Source organism: Leucopleurus acutus (genome assembly GCF_964270905.1).
Source record: "Leucopleurus acutus genome assembly, chromosome: 7".
Classification (NCBI taxonomy): Eukaryota; Metazoa; Chordata; class Mammalia; order Artiodactyla; family Delphinidae; genus Leucopleurus; species Leucopleurus acutus.
In genome coordinates this window covers 2,420,057-2,435,047 of record NC_139150.1, presented here as the reverse complement: position 1 = coordinate 2,435,047, position 14,991 = coordinate 2,420,057, and the positions used below count along the sequence as shown (strand labels likewise).

The following is a 14,991-nucleotide window of genomic DNA, read 5'->3' as shown; positions in this document are numbered from 1 at the left end:
CCCTCCCCCACTCCAGAGCCCACACCTGTCATTTCCTTTTCCTCCATTCAAGAACCACGGCCGTCAGATGCACTGGGCACAGCTGGTCACAGCATTAACGCACCTGCTTTAGCAGATGCTAAGACCTGTAGTGTATCCCCTGCCCCGTTCAGGAGACTCATGCTTGGAGGCGATGCCTTAGCTAAGAGTTCGGGTAACAGTGGAACTTCCATGTGATGTTCGCCAAAGGGACAGAGCTGCTGGGAACCAGAGCCTGTCACCCCACACAAATGACACTCCCCCAGTTTAGAAGGGTCTGCGTCTCAGCCGTAACTGCTGCCCTGTCTGTCTCCCCATCTGGACTGTGAGGTCCACGGGACAGAGTCCGTTGGTGCCTCTGTCATCTCTGTCACCCCCCAGATTCCACAAGTTACCTACCGGCACAGAATTGGTCTTAGGATAAGTATCGATGAAGCCAATCAAATCTGATGGTCTTTTCATCTTAATTGCTGAGTTGAACAAATATGTGTAACTTTACTTTTATGACTTTGTTTTCATTTTTTTTAAAACCCCACGTCTTTGCTTTCTCTTTTATTTCCCCTTCTCCCATACTCTGGAACATGCACAGGATGAAATTTTAATGCTACTGTTTTATAATTTTGTGTAATATACATGAACCTGTATTTCTTAGTGTTCACTGACCTGAATTAAATAATGGTTGGGGAGTATTTTCACAATTAAAAAGAATCGTAAATGTAGAGAGTAGGATTATGAGTGCCCTCGTGGCTCTATGATGAGGCCCTGCAGACAGCGGTAAAGTTAGGACATTACAAGCAGGAAGCTGGCCATTCAGTACTCAAGGTGTTTTGTTTTGTTAATTGAAGGATAGTTGATTGACAATGTTGTGTTACTTTCAGGTGTATAGCAGAGTGATTCAGTTATACACACATCTATATCTATCTTTCAGATTCTTTTCCCTTATAGGTTATTACAAGATTGAGTATAGTTCCCCGTGCCGTACAGTAGGTCCTAGTTGGTTATCTATTTTATATATAGTAGTGTGTATCTGTTTATCCCAAACTCCCGATGTACCCCTCCCTCCCCCACAAGTTTTCAACAGGCTCTGGATAACAGACATTCTGCAGAATGGAGAGCAGTGATTGGGTCTGCATTTTTGAGATTTTTCTGTCCCAAGTTCAGATGCCAGAGCACAGCTCTCTCTCTCTGGTGTTTCTGGCTCTGCCTATTTTTAACCTCAGTGCCCTGTGTCAATTAGAAGAGATGAATGTGGTGAAAATTGATCCTGCGTGAATGGCTGTTCTTGTCTTTATTGATTTTGAGATAGAAGAGTTAGCTGAGATCATGGTGGTGGACGTGTGTTGGGGCTGTATTGCCGGTGTCTCAGTCCTGTTCCTTCTGTGAGTACGGGGGGGGGGGGGGGGGGGAGGGGGATGGTATCATCTTACTGTTACCCGGAGGAACCCACTGTTTCTTCAAGAGCTGCTCACTGTGGATGGGATCGAGCGCTTGTAGTCTTTTTGTATGAGGGCATCCCCAATCCACTGGCTTGAGGTGCCAGAGGAAAGGAATTGGGGGTGGTAGAACAGACAGAAAGTTAGGCAGGGAATGCTGGAAGGGAGGGACCCACAGGCTCAAATCTGCTCATAGAATCCACCTAAATCCTGGGTTGACCACTAAACCTCACACACACAGGAGAGTCCCTAAGGTTTCCAGCAAAAAGTGTCGCAGCTGGAAACTGGATTTAGCAGCCATTTCAGCTGCTGCCCACTGCAGGGAAGGTAGAGTGTGAAGTTTAAGTACAACCAACCGAGGTAACTGTCAGAACAAGTATTACTCTTCAGAAGAAAGAGTAGGATCTGAATCTCTGTAATGAATCATTCATAACGTCCAGCGTCCAATGAAAAAAAATCAAGTTTACAAAGAAACAGGAACAAGTGAGTCATACTCAAGAAAAAAACAGTATCGAGGGGAACCAACCTTGAGATGACTTAGAAGTCACAATTAGCAGCTTTTATAAATATGGGCTTCGAGGAAAGTATGCACCAAATCAATGAACAGATGAGGAGCCTCCGTAGAGAAATAAGAAACTATAAAAAAGGGCCAAATGGAAATTTTAGAACCAAAAAGCATGATAACAAATGAACAGTCACTGGATCAGTTTAATAGAAGACTGCATGCAGATGGCAGAGGAAGGAGTCATTGAACTTGAAAATATTCAGTAGTTCGATGGAAGTTATACACTCTTAATTACAGAGAGAAAAGGAGGTTGAAAAATATGAACAGAGCCTCAGACATGTGGGACAATATCAAGTGGTCTATCAGGTATAATTGGAATCCCAGAAGGAGAAGAAAGAGAGAATAAGGCAGGAAAAAAAAAATTGAAAAAAACAGTAGTCCCAAGCTTCCTAAATTCTAAAACCTCTGTGATAAAACTACAAAATGTTGCTGAGACCTAAAGACCTAAATAAATGAAAGTGTATACTATGTTTGTGGGTTGGAAGATGATATTGTTAAGATGTCAGTTTCCCCCCAGATTAAACTGTAGTCACTACAGTTCCTATTATAATTCCAACAGACTTTTCTTTTTAATTGACAAGGTGATTGTAAAGTTGATGTGGAAATACAAAGGACTTTAGGATAGTCTAAACAGTCCTATAAAAGAACAAAGCTAGAGGATTTACACTGCCTGATTTCTATAAAACTCTCTATTTAGTTTTATACTTTCTATAAAATAAATTAATCGAGACAGAGTGGTATTGGCATAAAGATAGCTGAATGTATTGATGGGCTAGAATAGAGCATTCTAGAACAGACCCACACATGTATAGTCAATTGGTTTTTGTCAAAGAGATCCAAGCAATCCAATGGAGAAAAGAAAGTTTTCAACAAATTGTTCTGAAACATCTGGATATCCACGTGGGGATGAGTAAATGAACTTTGATCCCTACCTCACACCATACACAAAAATCCATTTGAGATGGATTAGAGACCTAAACAAAAACACTGAAACCATATAGGTCTTAGAAGAAGATACAGGAGAAAGTCCTTTGCAACCTGGAAGAAAGCAGAGATTTCTTACACAAGGCACAAAGATTTTGTAGGTGCAACACAGGATAGAGTCAGGACACCATAGAAGAAAAGTCAATAAATTAACCTTCATTAAAATGAAAAATGAATGTTTATCAAAAGGCACCATTAAGAAAAGGAGTAGCCATGCCAGAGACTGAGAAAAAAAAGTTCAAAAAACATATCTGACAAAAGACTTGTATCCATCGTAAATAAAGAACTCCTAGAATTCAACAAGAATAAGGCAACCAATTTTTAGAAATGGACAAAAGTCTTGAGCAAGCCTTTCTCATAGGAAGATACACAAACGTCCATAAGTACACAGAAAAAATGTGAACATCATTGATCTTTGCAGGAATGCAAAATAAAACCGCAATTCTCACTACATACCCCCTCTAGTGGCTAAAATTAAAAAGGCTGGAACCCGCCAGAGCTGGAGAGAACCGCAACAACTGTAACTCGTGTACACCGCTGGTGGTGGAGTAAACGCTGCAGGCACTTTGGAAAAGTGCTTGGCAGTTACTGATGAAGATAAACACACACACCTCCCCTTTGATCCAACAATTCCACTCCTCATGGAATTTCATTTCCAAAGGAAATGAGAGCACATGCCCACAAAAAAAAAGAAAGAAAAAAGGCAAATGCTCCTAGCAGCTTTTATTTACAATAACCAGAACTTGGAAGCAACCCAAATGTTCATCAAAAGGAGAATGGATGTCAAATTGTGGGATTAGGACTCAGCAATAAAAAGGAATGAATTGCTGATGGAGGCAACAGCCTGGATCTCAGGGGCATGATGTTGAGGAGGGGAAGCCAGACACAGACGTGAATGTCACAGACGATGCAGTTGATGCGACGTTCCAGAACAGACGAAGGGAATCTCTGGTGAGGAACAGTCAGAGGCGGGTTACTAGGGGAGGAGGAGGGGTCGATCAGGGAGGAGAGGGACTTTCAGGGGAGATGAGGATGCTCTGTGATGTCTCGGGGTGTGAATTACACAGGGGCGTCCCCTTGTCAAAGTGGTGGAGCTCAGGGTACATCTCGATCTACATAAATCCTATCCCCCAAATGAGAAGCCTGTGTTACGGCATTCCGCCCCATGCTCGAAATGCAGTAGGTGCTCTGTAGACACAATAGGTGCGTGTAGACGTCGGTGCATGCCCAGATCTGCGGATGGTGCCAGTGAAGAGGGTGGCAGAGGAAGGACTCTGCCTCTCAGCACCTTCCATAGGACCCCACGGTCGACACTGGTGTCCAAGCGTCTTTCAAGTCCCGCCTGTCTGGGAAGCTTCTGACCTCTCCAGCCTTCACTGTCCTCTCCGTCAAGCACAGCTCTTGCTTGGGGTCCTAATGGGGCGGGCGCCTGCATCACCCTAAGATCGACAGATCGCCGGTTCTATTTCTCTGAAGAGCCCTCAGTGCCCACGCCATCAGGTCCTCAGCCAATGAAAGCATTCTGACCGGTCCACCGACCAGGAGATAGCAGAGCAGGAACGCGGCTTCCGAAAGACCACGTGGCCAGTTCCCCGCCCGTGCACCCCGGCTTCCCCATCCGCACGACAGAGAGCTTTGGGCTCCGTTGCATCTCGAGCCCTGATTCCGGTTGACTGATGGTGGGGGCTGCATGGGGGTCTTTGCCGAAAAACATTCTGAGCTGGATGGGATAGAGTCCTGGGGTCAGTCAGGATGTTCCCCCAAAGGTGGGATGAGAAGGGGGGCTCCTGGGCTGGCAGATTGCTGTCCCTGCACCTGATGGTCTCGAGGACCCTTTCCAGGCTGACGTTCAGTCATTTTATTCATTTCATCGGTTCGTAGAATGTTTGACTGTCAAGGTCCCCCCATCCAGCCCACTTCCTTCCACCGGCCCATCAGAGCAAAGCTGATGACTGTCTTCGGACGGTACGGGCGGGCTGATCTGCCTTTGAGGTGTCTCACTGAGCAGCCCGGGGGCCTCCGTGTCTCCCCTCTGTTCCCCGCTGTCAGAATTCGCGACAGTGCCTTTGTCACCAGCCTCGCTTGGCTGCACGACAGAAATCCAGGGTGTCTGGCATCCTTCGGAAGGAACCCTGCAGGTACCTGCCTGGACCCCCAGCAATCTGGTGGGCAGGGCTGCGGGAACTGTTTCCTTTGGGGGCAGCCTCTGGAGAGGCGGGGGTGATTTGTGTCAACACGAGTGACCGTTCCCAAGGCCCACCTTGGGGGACAGAACCCCCTCTCCGCCTTCTCATTGGTTCTGACAGGAGCTGGGAGCCCCGTCACCATCTGGGTGCTGATTCCCACCCCAGTTCTTGGCACTGCCGACATCCAGACACTCGTCTCGCGGTGGAGGGCGGGCGGGAGAGGGGAGAAAGGACGAGCTGGGGCCGGGATCACCCCGCAGCTCCCTGTAGCCGCTGTGGAGCCTCGGTGTGTGGTTTTCTAACCTGTGAAAGGGCCTCAGTGCTCTCCATCTCCAAGGGTGTGCTAAGTTGAAAAGCATACATGTGTTCCAAGTGCCCACACGTGTGTTGGCATGCCTGTGGACGGGCTCGTCGGGGGGTGGGTGACGTCACAGTTACGGGGGGGTCCGTTAGCTGGCCGAGCCCCGTGTGATGTGGCTTTGTCCTCAGGCCAACTTTTGCTTCCTGGGGTGGTGTTGGTAAAACAGCAAGTGACGTACCCGCAAAGCAGCAGCTTCCTCTCCTGCCCTTTCTCATCAGCTCCCTGCGGGGGTCTCATCGAGGTAGACACTGGCTCACCCCCGTGCCTGGAATCGCCCCCCACAGAGGGAAGTCTGATGCATCTACCCACTGTCCCATTGCAGCTCAGCCCCACGGGGGAGGTGTCCAGGGCTCTGGGGAGACTGGCTGCTGCGACCTTCCTTGAATATGGCACATTCTCTCCAGTAGGTTTGGGGCGATCTGTCTCCCCCACCCCAGCCTCTAGAATGACAGCTAATACTCAAAAGCTAGGTTTGGGACGGGCCAGAAACCCACTCGTAAGAGCCGCTGGGTAATCGTTTCTGCTCTCGCCTCCCTCCCCCCCGCCCCCGGACTCTGTGCGGTGGGGAGGGGAAGTGGTCCACCTCATGCTGACGCCTTTCGGAAGAGAACTTTGCCAGGCCTCCTTTGAGCCAGGCCATGAGATGTGTCCTCACACAGAGAGGCACTCGGGGCTGGCGTGGGCCTCCCGGGGGAGCTGGCCTCTGAGCACAGCCTGCCCGCGGTCGGACCCCACGGCAGGCTGAAGAGCTGGCTGCCCTGGGCCCAGGGTGACTCCTGTCCCCATCCCCAGGCCAGAGTGACCCCTGGGGGCTGGGGGCCTGTGGGAGGTGAGGGACAAGTCGGGTTGGCTCACTTGCTGTTGCCTCATTCAGTGAAATATTTGCTGAGCACCTACTTTGTATCCGGAGTGGGGATCAGAAGGGAGGAAGAAGTTGGGTTTCGTCTGGGGAAGAGACAGGCTTATCCACAGGCACTTATAAAATAATTGGAGATGCAGTGAGAGGGATGCCCTTGGTACAAGAGCTCCAGATGGAGAGTCCCGGATGGCAGACTGGGCGGGGGATCCCAGAAGGCCTCTTGGAGGAGGTGTCCCTTGCCTGGAGGCTTGCAGATCAGAGGGGATCACTTGTTGGCAAGATCATGAGCTGAAAACAAAGGTTTATTGAATCGCAAGTTAAGTGGTAGCTTCCTTGCTCCTTGGGGAAGGCGCATCACAAACTCCTCGCCCCTCTGCTCTGCTTCCTTGCTGACTGGTGGGGAAAACGCCCACGTGCTGTGAGCGCTGCACTTTGACCTTCACACTTCGACTGCTGGGACTGGGGAGACCTTGGGCTGAGCCGAGAGCTCTCGGGGCTCCGGGTCCCAGGCGTGGGCCCAGGGAGAGGGCATTTGGTCCCCAGAGCTGGGCATGCCTGTCCGTCAGCTATGCAAAGATTCCCGTTAAGGCAGCATCTCGCCCCCGGGCCCCAGCGTGTGTCCCTGCTTTTACTAAAGGGCTGGGGTAGGTGCGCTTTGTCATGGTGGGACCTTCCAGAAGGGCGGCAGGCAGAGCACAAGGCACTCCCAGGCTGCCTGGGTTAAACTACCAGAAACCACGGGAAGCAGGTGCCCTGTCCTTGGACCAGGACGCTGAGGCCGAGAGGGAGGGCCTCATGGTGGCCCCAACTGCCTCTCCCCTCCGGGGGCCCCCCTCGTGGACGTGGCTTCAGCCCCCCACCCCTCTCCCCCTCTTCACTCCTGTGCAGTGAGCATGACGTGGGGGAGGACATCTACGACTGCGTCCCGTGCGAGGATGAAGGGGACGACATTTATGAGGACATCATCAAGGTGGAAGTGCAGCAGCCCATGGTGAGCCCCCGCTGCCCACCCCGCCCCTCCTTTAAAGCCTCTGCGCAGACCCCACCGTCTGAGCCACGGGCGTGGCGGGGGGGAGCTGCACCCGGTCCTTCCTGGCCACCATGGGGTTCGTCCCCTGCGCCGGTCGGCCAGGTCCCTTCTTTCCTATGAAATGTTCTAGGGAGACCGGGATGTGACACCGCTGCCACCCCGCCTCCCCGGACGTGTTGCTCTGGAAGTCTTCTCCGGAGGGCGTGCAGGACCCCGAGTCCTTCCTGCCCAGGGAGCCTTAGATAGTGACGCGGTGCTGGTCTCAGGCAGCCCGCCTCCCTCTGCCCTTAGCCAGCCCTGCGTCTTTCCTGCGCGAGGATGTTTACTTCCGACGGGCGTCGGCTCATCACGTCTCGGATGTTTGTTTGCTGCAGCTCCGTGTACTGCCCACAGCTGCTGTACTGGGGCGGGAGGGTTCCTGCCAGGCCAGGACGGGAGACGGGGCTCTGGTGGCGTGGACCACAGCCCTTTCGCACCCCCAGACTCCTGGGGGCGGTCGCGATGCCAGTTGCCCACTGTGGAGGCTTTTGATGCCATTTGCCCTCACCGGAGAAATGGGGGAAATTTCTCTGAAAGCGGGTTTCAGTCTTTTCCCTCAGTGTGGGGGCCACCAGCTGGTGGTGGAGAAACAAAAGGGTAGGACACAGCTCCCCACGAGGCCTCTCAGAGAGGCCCTTCCCGCTCTCTGACGGGAGACGTGCCAAGATGCCGGGCAGTGGCTCACAGCCCCAGATGCTGCTTCTAGGAACGGGTTTCTCATTTTGCCCCTCAAGGGTCTGAAGGTGGGTTTCGCTCCCCACAATTACCAGGAATCTCACTCTGGAGAGTCAGCTGTGGGTCTGTCAGCCCAGGTCTGCCCCCGTCCCGGGCAGCCTTATGGTAGGCAGCTCTGCTCCTGGACCTTCCAGGGAAGTGGGCTCAGGGGGCCGGAGGGCTCTGCTTAGCCGCCCCGGCCTGAGAGGCTGGCTGGCCTCCCGCATCGCCAGCAGGCTGAGTGAGATGGGCGCCGCCTGACTCCCCAGGCCCTTTGGAAGCTGGGTGTCCTTGGGTTAGGCGAAGGCATGTGGGTGTAGTGGCCTGTGTGTTTGGGGGGATCCCCTGCCCCCTGGCTGTACAAGCTCCCACGAGACCCCGTCTGCACCTGGCTTGCAGAAGCCCTGGAGTGGGCGCTCCCCAGAGGCCGCTGCTGTCCCTGGTGCTGAAAGCACATGACAGGACCCCGGGGCGTTTGCAGGACCTGCGGGGCTGGGGGAGATGCCCGCCTGTGTCCTGGGGACAAACCTGCCCAGCGATGCGTAGCGTCCCAAGTCTCGGCGCTGGGCTCACGAGCTGTCCTGTCCATCTCCTGCCACCCGCCAGGTCCTCTGAGATACAACAGCTGGTTTTATTTCCTCTCCTGTCATGTCTGGAGCTATCTGAACGGTCTAAGTGGAAAGTATTGGGAATAGTGATGTTTCTAAAGGAAGCTACAGCCAGGAGAGGGCAGGTGCCACTCTCAGAGCCCGGCCGTGGGCAAGCTGCCATGTGCTTGGTCCTGGCGCTGTCCCCGCCGCCCCGCCAGGCTGCCATGCGGGCGGGCGGAGGTGTGATGTGCCCTCTGGGGCCGTTGGCTAATGGGGGTGAGCTCCCTGACTCCCCCAAGCTCGGCTTGAATAAGCGTAAGCACCGCTAACTGGTTCTCTGCCCTATTTGTCTCTCCACGCTTTCAGATTAGATACATGCAGGTAAGTGGCAGGTGGAGGGGAGGCCCGGGGCCAGTTCTGCCAGCACCGTCTTCCTCTGACTTCCGGGAGGAACTCGGGACCCTGTCCCCAGGGAGACGCTGTTGGGCACCACATTCTTACACACAGTTTTAGGGGAGCTGTGGACCCTCAGCACTGAATTCCCAGGCTGAGCGGGGCTTCGGGCTTTGGGAAGGGGCCTGGGAGGCCTGGGTGATGTGCCCGCCCGGCAGGTTACTTTGGAGAACTGTGGCCCCGGCAAACCCACGCGGGGCCCTGGGGCATTTCTTGGAGGAGGGGGAGGATGACGTCAGGGCAGGTATGAGTCCAGACGGCACGCCCCACGTCCCAGCACTGTTTCCCCGGAGCTTTGCTTGCTTGGACTGAAAGGACTTAAGGAGAGTGTCTGGACCGTCCACAGAACCTCCGACAGTCAGCCCACCTGCTGCCTCTTCCCCGGCCCCTGTGGCCACAGTCTCTTGGTCAGTCCCACCCCAGAGGTGGGGCAGGCCCCGCCTCAGAGGCGTGTCCTCAGTGACCCCTGCCGACGGGCTGTTAGCTCGGAACCTGGTCCGAGGCAGTGGACATTTGGAAGGTCCAGCCCTGTGGGGAATTGGCTTCTTCCTCTGAGGCGGTAGCAGGCTGAAGCTGGGAGGGTGGGTCAGCGGGTGGACACGTGTCCTCGGGGAGCTGGTCAGACCCTCTCTGTGCACGGAGTCGGCGCTTTACGCATGTGACGCCCGCTGTGTCTGCTGGAGGGGGCGACCAGTCTGGTGGAGACAGATTCGGAAGCCTCTGTCCCACCTCTGCGCTGTCGTCAGTTCTCAGGGTCACAGCACATCCCCTCCCCTGTGCCTCAGCCTGCCCGTCTGCAGAAAGGAGGGGAAGGGCCTTTTGTCTCCCACGCGGCCCCCTTCACGCTCAGTGACCCCACGGCCGAGCCCGGGCGGGCGGCAGGTGGAGGGCATGGCGGGGTCCTGGCTGACCTCCTGTGCCCCCTCTAGAAAATGGGCATGACGGAGGACGACAAGAGAAGCTGCTGCCTGCTGGAGATCCAGGAGACGGAAGCCAAGTACTACCGGACCCTGGAGGACATCGAGAAGGTGGGCGTGGCCGCCGGGTCCACCCGGGACCCCTGCGTCCTGGGAGCCGCTGTCACCCGGCAGGGACTCCGGGCAGCGGCGACGGAGGCGGGGCTCAGGGGCCCTCTCGGTTTTGCACCCTCCGAAAAGGAGGTCGCCCTCACCGTTCCTCTGCCCTCTGCCCTCTGCCCTCTGCCCTCTGCCCTCTGCCCCCACACAAGCCGTGGGCTCCGCTCAGGCCAGCTTCCTCGTCAGCTGCCACCCTTGGCCCCGGCCCCACCTCCACCCTTTGGCCTCAGCTCGGACCCTGGACTGTTCCTGGGCTTGTTTCACAGGCTTCTTCCAGCCTAAACGGGGCGTCGTTATGGCTTCCGCTCCGGAATGCGCCGAGCTAGGCTCTTTACGCTTTTATCCTCACCCAGAGCTAGACGCCTTCTGTATACACTCTCCCCCAGGCCAGGCGCTGAGTGAGCTCTTGATGTGTCCCTCCTCCCTGGGGTGCTGTCTGCACTCAGCCTCCCCCCACCCCGTGAGCTGCGATAACAGCGGTACCACCCACTGTGGGCATCCTGCACCTGGGACGCAGTTGGGCCCAGCGACGTGAGTCTCTGGAGCTCCTGTGGCGGCCTGTGTGCGCCCCTGAGTGGCCGGTCAGCGCTGTCTCCCTGCCGGCCTGCCCAGCTCCTGGAGAACCACGGGCGGGCCTGCTCCTGCCATCCGCCCTGGCCTCCTGTGGTCACTGGCGCAGTGCCGTTTCCCTGTCACTTGGGCATCCTCATTGCCAGCTGCCAGTGCACGCTGGCGTGAAAGAACCAACACGGTGTTTGAGACGGACCCTTCCTGGCCGGTCTTTCGCTGCAGAGTAGGGCCAAGTGTAGCCATAAGGGGGTGGCCTGAGAAGGCCCCCACTGTTCAGGGCGCTGTGGAACCTCCAGCCGGGAGTCGTGAGACGCCCCTTGGCCCCAGGTCTGGCCCAGGCTTCTGACCTTTCCCCTCCTCCCGCCCCACTCAACCCTTGTGTGTCCGCCCTTTAGCTTCTCCCCGACCACCAGCTTTTCTGCAGACACATGGTCCCAGCTGCCCACTCCTTCGAGTCCCAGCTCCCGGGTCAGCTCCTTCCAGGGCCCTGCAGGCTTCACGTAGCCCGAGTTTCGTCGCAGAAAACCGGCGGGCCGCTGTGGCCCGTCTCCACCCCTGCAGTGTGGGCTTTGGGGGCGGGTGCTGCCCGTCTGCGGGCGCAGCGCACGTCGGGGGTTGAGCTGGGGGCGTGCCCAGCCAGGGTGTGCATGTGCTGAGTGTTCTCGGGGACGATCGTGTTTGCAGTCCTCCCCTAGCCGTGTTGCCATCCCCGTGTCAGGTGAGGAGACCGAGTCACACAGTGGCCGGCGCCGCCACGGCACAGGGAGGGGTGCTTGGGTGCGTCCGCAGCCGCTAGTGCCTGCTCGTTTGGACAGGTCTCTCCTGCTGCACACAGCGGCCAAGGAGAGGGCGAGGGGACCCGGACCCTGTGGGAGAAGGGCAGGGAGAGGGGAGGGTGGCTGGTCGTTCCCCACGGGGGCCTCCAGGAGGCCGGGGGCAGAGCACCCCTGCCACTGTGGCGCTTGCGGGGCCGGAGCGGGCCCCTCGATGACAGGTTTGCGGGTGCACTCATGGGTGTAGGCTCAGGAGTGGGTGTCGGGTGGGAATCACGGCATTTCTCGGTCCTCAGGCTCTCCCTTGGGTGACGCCTCTCGCCTCCCGGGAGGACCCCACTTACTCAAATATCTCAAACAGCAGAGCCCACCCTGGCTGGCCTTAGGGTGGAAGTCCAGCGCCACGTGCAAGGGGCCCTCTGAGGAGCTTTGCCCACCTGGCGGGTCCTCAGGCCTGACCCCCACCCGGTCCCACACTTCCCGCGCAGGTCTCCCCCTCTCCAGTAAGCGTGGAGCACCCCCGTGTGCTGGGTGAGCGGCCGCCCCGCAGGACCCTTGATGGGGGAACGGGGGCGCTGCCTGCAGTCGCCTGTTTTTCTCCGAGGCCGTTAGAGCCCCTCGAGGCGACTGTGGCCTCGACGGTGACGGGCGTCCTTCAGGCGGTGACGGGCTTCTCTCTTCCAGAACTACGTGACCCCTCTGAGGCTCGTGCTGAGCCCGGCGGACATGGCGGCCATCTTCATCAACCTGGAGGTAGGGGCCCCACTCCGGCTCACCGTGTGTGGGCTGGAGGTCCTAACCTGCTCGGACGTCAGGCGCGCTCCCACGTGACCGTCCCCAGGGCTTGCATGGTTGACCCTGGCTAAAGGGTGTTTTCGTGGCTGACGGATGGGGGGCGGTGAGCAGGCCCCCATTTCTCAGGGACTTTGGTTTTAGGAGACAGAGGACAGTTTCTGGGAGCTTCCCTGCCCAATACTGTGCTGGCGGGTGTGCCCGGGATGCACACGCCCTGGAGGAAGCACCAGTTTTGTCATCAGTGGAGGGAAGTGTGTCCCCCCCCCGTCTCTGAGCAAACAGAGCGCCCTCACTGCTCTGCGGTGTCTGAACACGGACACCGGAGGGCCATCCCGCGTGGGGAGGCTCACCTCGATGTGGTCAGCAGAGCCGGGCCCAGAAGCGGCGTGTGGGTGGGCTTCGTCGGGGAGCACTGGCCCTACTATTCCTTGGGGTGCCGACGGCTTGAGGAGTGGGCGCTGGGCACCTCCTGGGTGAGGCTGACGCAGACCCCGGAGTTTCGTAGCCCCTGCACCCCCCGACCCAGAGTTCATCCTGCCGTGAGCAGTGGCACACGTGGCCACAGAAGGACTGGGAACCTGGATGGGGGACGGTGCTGCCTGCCAGCCACTCCTCTGCTCTGAAGTGTGGACACACTTCCCCAGGCCCCCCTTCCACAGCAGAGAGACTTCACCCGTCAGGGCGCCTGAGCCCCTGCACTCCCGCATACGGCGGGCGGGACCCGAGGATGCCGGCTGGGGTCGGGCACCGTGTGTCTGGACAGGCTGGTGCAGACTCTGGACGGCTGTGGCACCATCTAGTGAACGGCAGCCGGTGTGTACGTGAGGAAGTACGCCCGGCGCCCGGCCGCTCACGTGGACGTCCTTCCATCGGAACGGCAGCCCGGAAGGAGCGGGATCCCGGAGCCCGCGTGCCCCCAGCCTGCTGTGCGTGCTCACGCGTGGTTGCTTTTTGTCCCAGGACCTAATTAAGGTGCATCACAGCTTCCTGAGGGCCATCGACGTGTCCATGATGGCGGGGGGCAGCTCGCTGGCCAAGGTCTTCCTGGACTTCAAGGAAAGGTGAGTGGCCGGGGCCTCTGGGGCGTCCGGGCGCCGCTCCGGTTCCATCGTGGGGATGGGGCAGAGCTGGTGGGTGAGTTTACCCAGGTTACCGCTGCGTGGTGCCGAGGCGGGCGTCGGTGCTCCCACACTCACCCTGTCCTCACTTGTAAACTGAGAAAACTGCCTGCCCTCCGTGCCGTCACAGCCTGCATGGGAGGGGCCTCTCGGGGGCTCCAGCCGCCCCCTCTGCCTCTATTCTTGGGGGTCGTGGTGGCTGAAGGACACTCGTGCCATCACGACGCCCCTGCCGTGCTGCAGACCCCACGGGAATCGGGCACCGGGAGAGTCTGCCCCTGAGTTCTGTGCCTGGGGCGAGGTGACCTGTGGCACCTGCCTCTACAACTGCACTCACCCCCGCCTGTGCCAGCCTGAGTGAGGGGCTTCAGGGGCTGCAGGGAGCCATGACTGAGGCCCAGGCTCTGGGTCCCCAGGGCTGAGGCCACGCCGCTGCTTCTACACGACACCACAGCCCGACTTCTTTATCTGTCGGTCAGGGGCCACGATGGCGTCTGTGCCCCTTGGTGCCCTGAGGGTGAGCAGAGGCCAGGCCTGCGCTGCCGACACGCTGGTCCACACCCAGCGAAGGCTGCAGTGACCGGGCAGGTTTAGGGGCCGGACCTGGGCAGCCGGGCGGGGGTGCGGACGGCAGCCCTGGACACGGTTGCATGGCCGTCTTGGCATAAACTGGCTTCAGCCCTGAACGTGGGGAGACGTGGTTCCGGGACCGAGAAGCGCAGAGCCCTGGATCTTCCAGTGGTGCCCTGGTCCTGTGCGAGTCTCCGCAGCTTCGGGGCAAGTGTCCGTGGAGCCCGAGGGGGTATAGATGCTCTTGTCAGAATCCGAGGCGGCCCTTCTCCTCCAGGCCCCTCCCAGGTGGTTAGGCTGAGTCTAGACGCAGAGAGGGCACCGGCCTCCACCCCGCCAGAAAGTCACCTGTGATAATCATGCCCGCTAGTTGGGTCCCTGATCAGAATCAAGACTGTCAATGGGAGAGAGCGACAGCTCATTAGGAACCAATGCAGGGACCTTTTTTAAAAAAATTCTACCGCTCTTACGTGGCCCCTGTGAATCTATTTGCTTGCTGGCTTTAAGCGCCTCTGTTGGTCACCCCAGTTGATGGAGGGGGTACGGAGGCAGCCTTCTGATCTCTAGAATGTCCTGCTGGAGCCTGGCGGGGGCGTTGGGATTCTGGAAGCTTCCAACTAGGTGTGAGGGGGCAGCTGTCAGGATGGCTCTGCCGTCCCAGCGGAGAGCCCGGGCCCCTGCTTCTTCCCCTTGCACCTTGGCAACTGGTGCTTCAAGACGGGATGCTGACGAGGACGAAGCCGGATGACGTGGAGGGCTCGCGGGATGCCAGCATCGCAGGGTCCTGGGAGATGGTGGCTTTTAGCCACTGAAATCTCAAGATATGCATCAGCAGATGGTGCCTGGCGTTCTGTCCC

The 14,991-nt window shown here is 57.5% G+C and overlaps 1 protein-coding gene across 1 annotated transcript in view; it reads left to right on the top strand.

Moving 5' to 3' along the window:
* The window catches only part of VAV2 (vav guanine nucleotide exchange factor 2), a 178,767-nt gene that overhangs the window by 126,436 nt on the left and 37,340 nt on the right, over window positions 1–14,991 (top strand). The window contains exons 5-8 of the mRNA XM_082842727.1: window positions 7,295–7,397; window positions 10,162–10,260; window positions 12,336–12,404; window positions 13,407–13,507. Of these exons, the coding sequence (XP_082698853.1) occupies window positions 7,295–7,397; window positions 10,162–10,260; window positions 12,336–12,404; window positions 13,407–13,507 (372 nt within the window). The remainder of the gene's footprint in view (window positions 1–7,294; window positions 7,398–10,161; window positions 10,261–12,335; window positions 12,405–13,406; window positions 13,508–14,991) is intronic.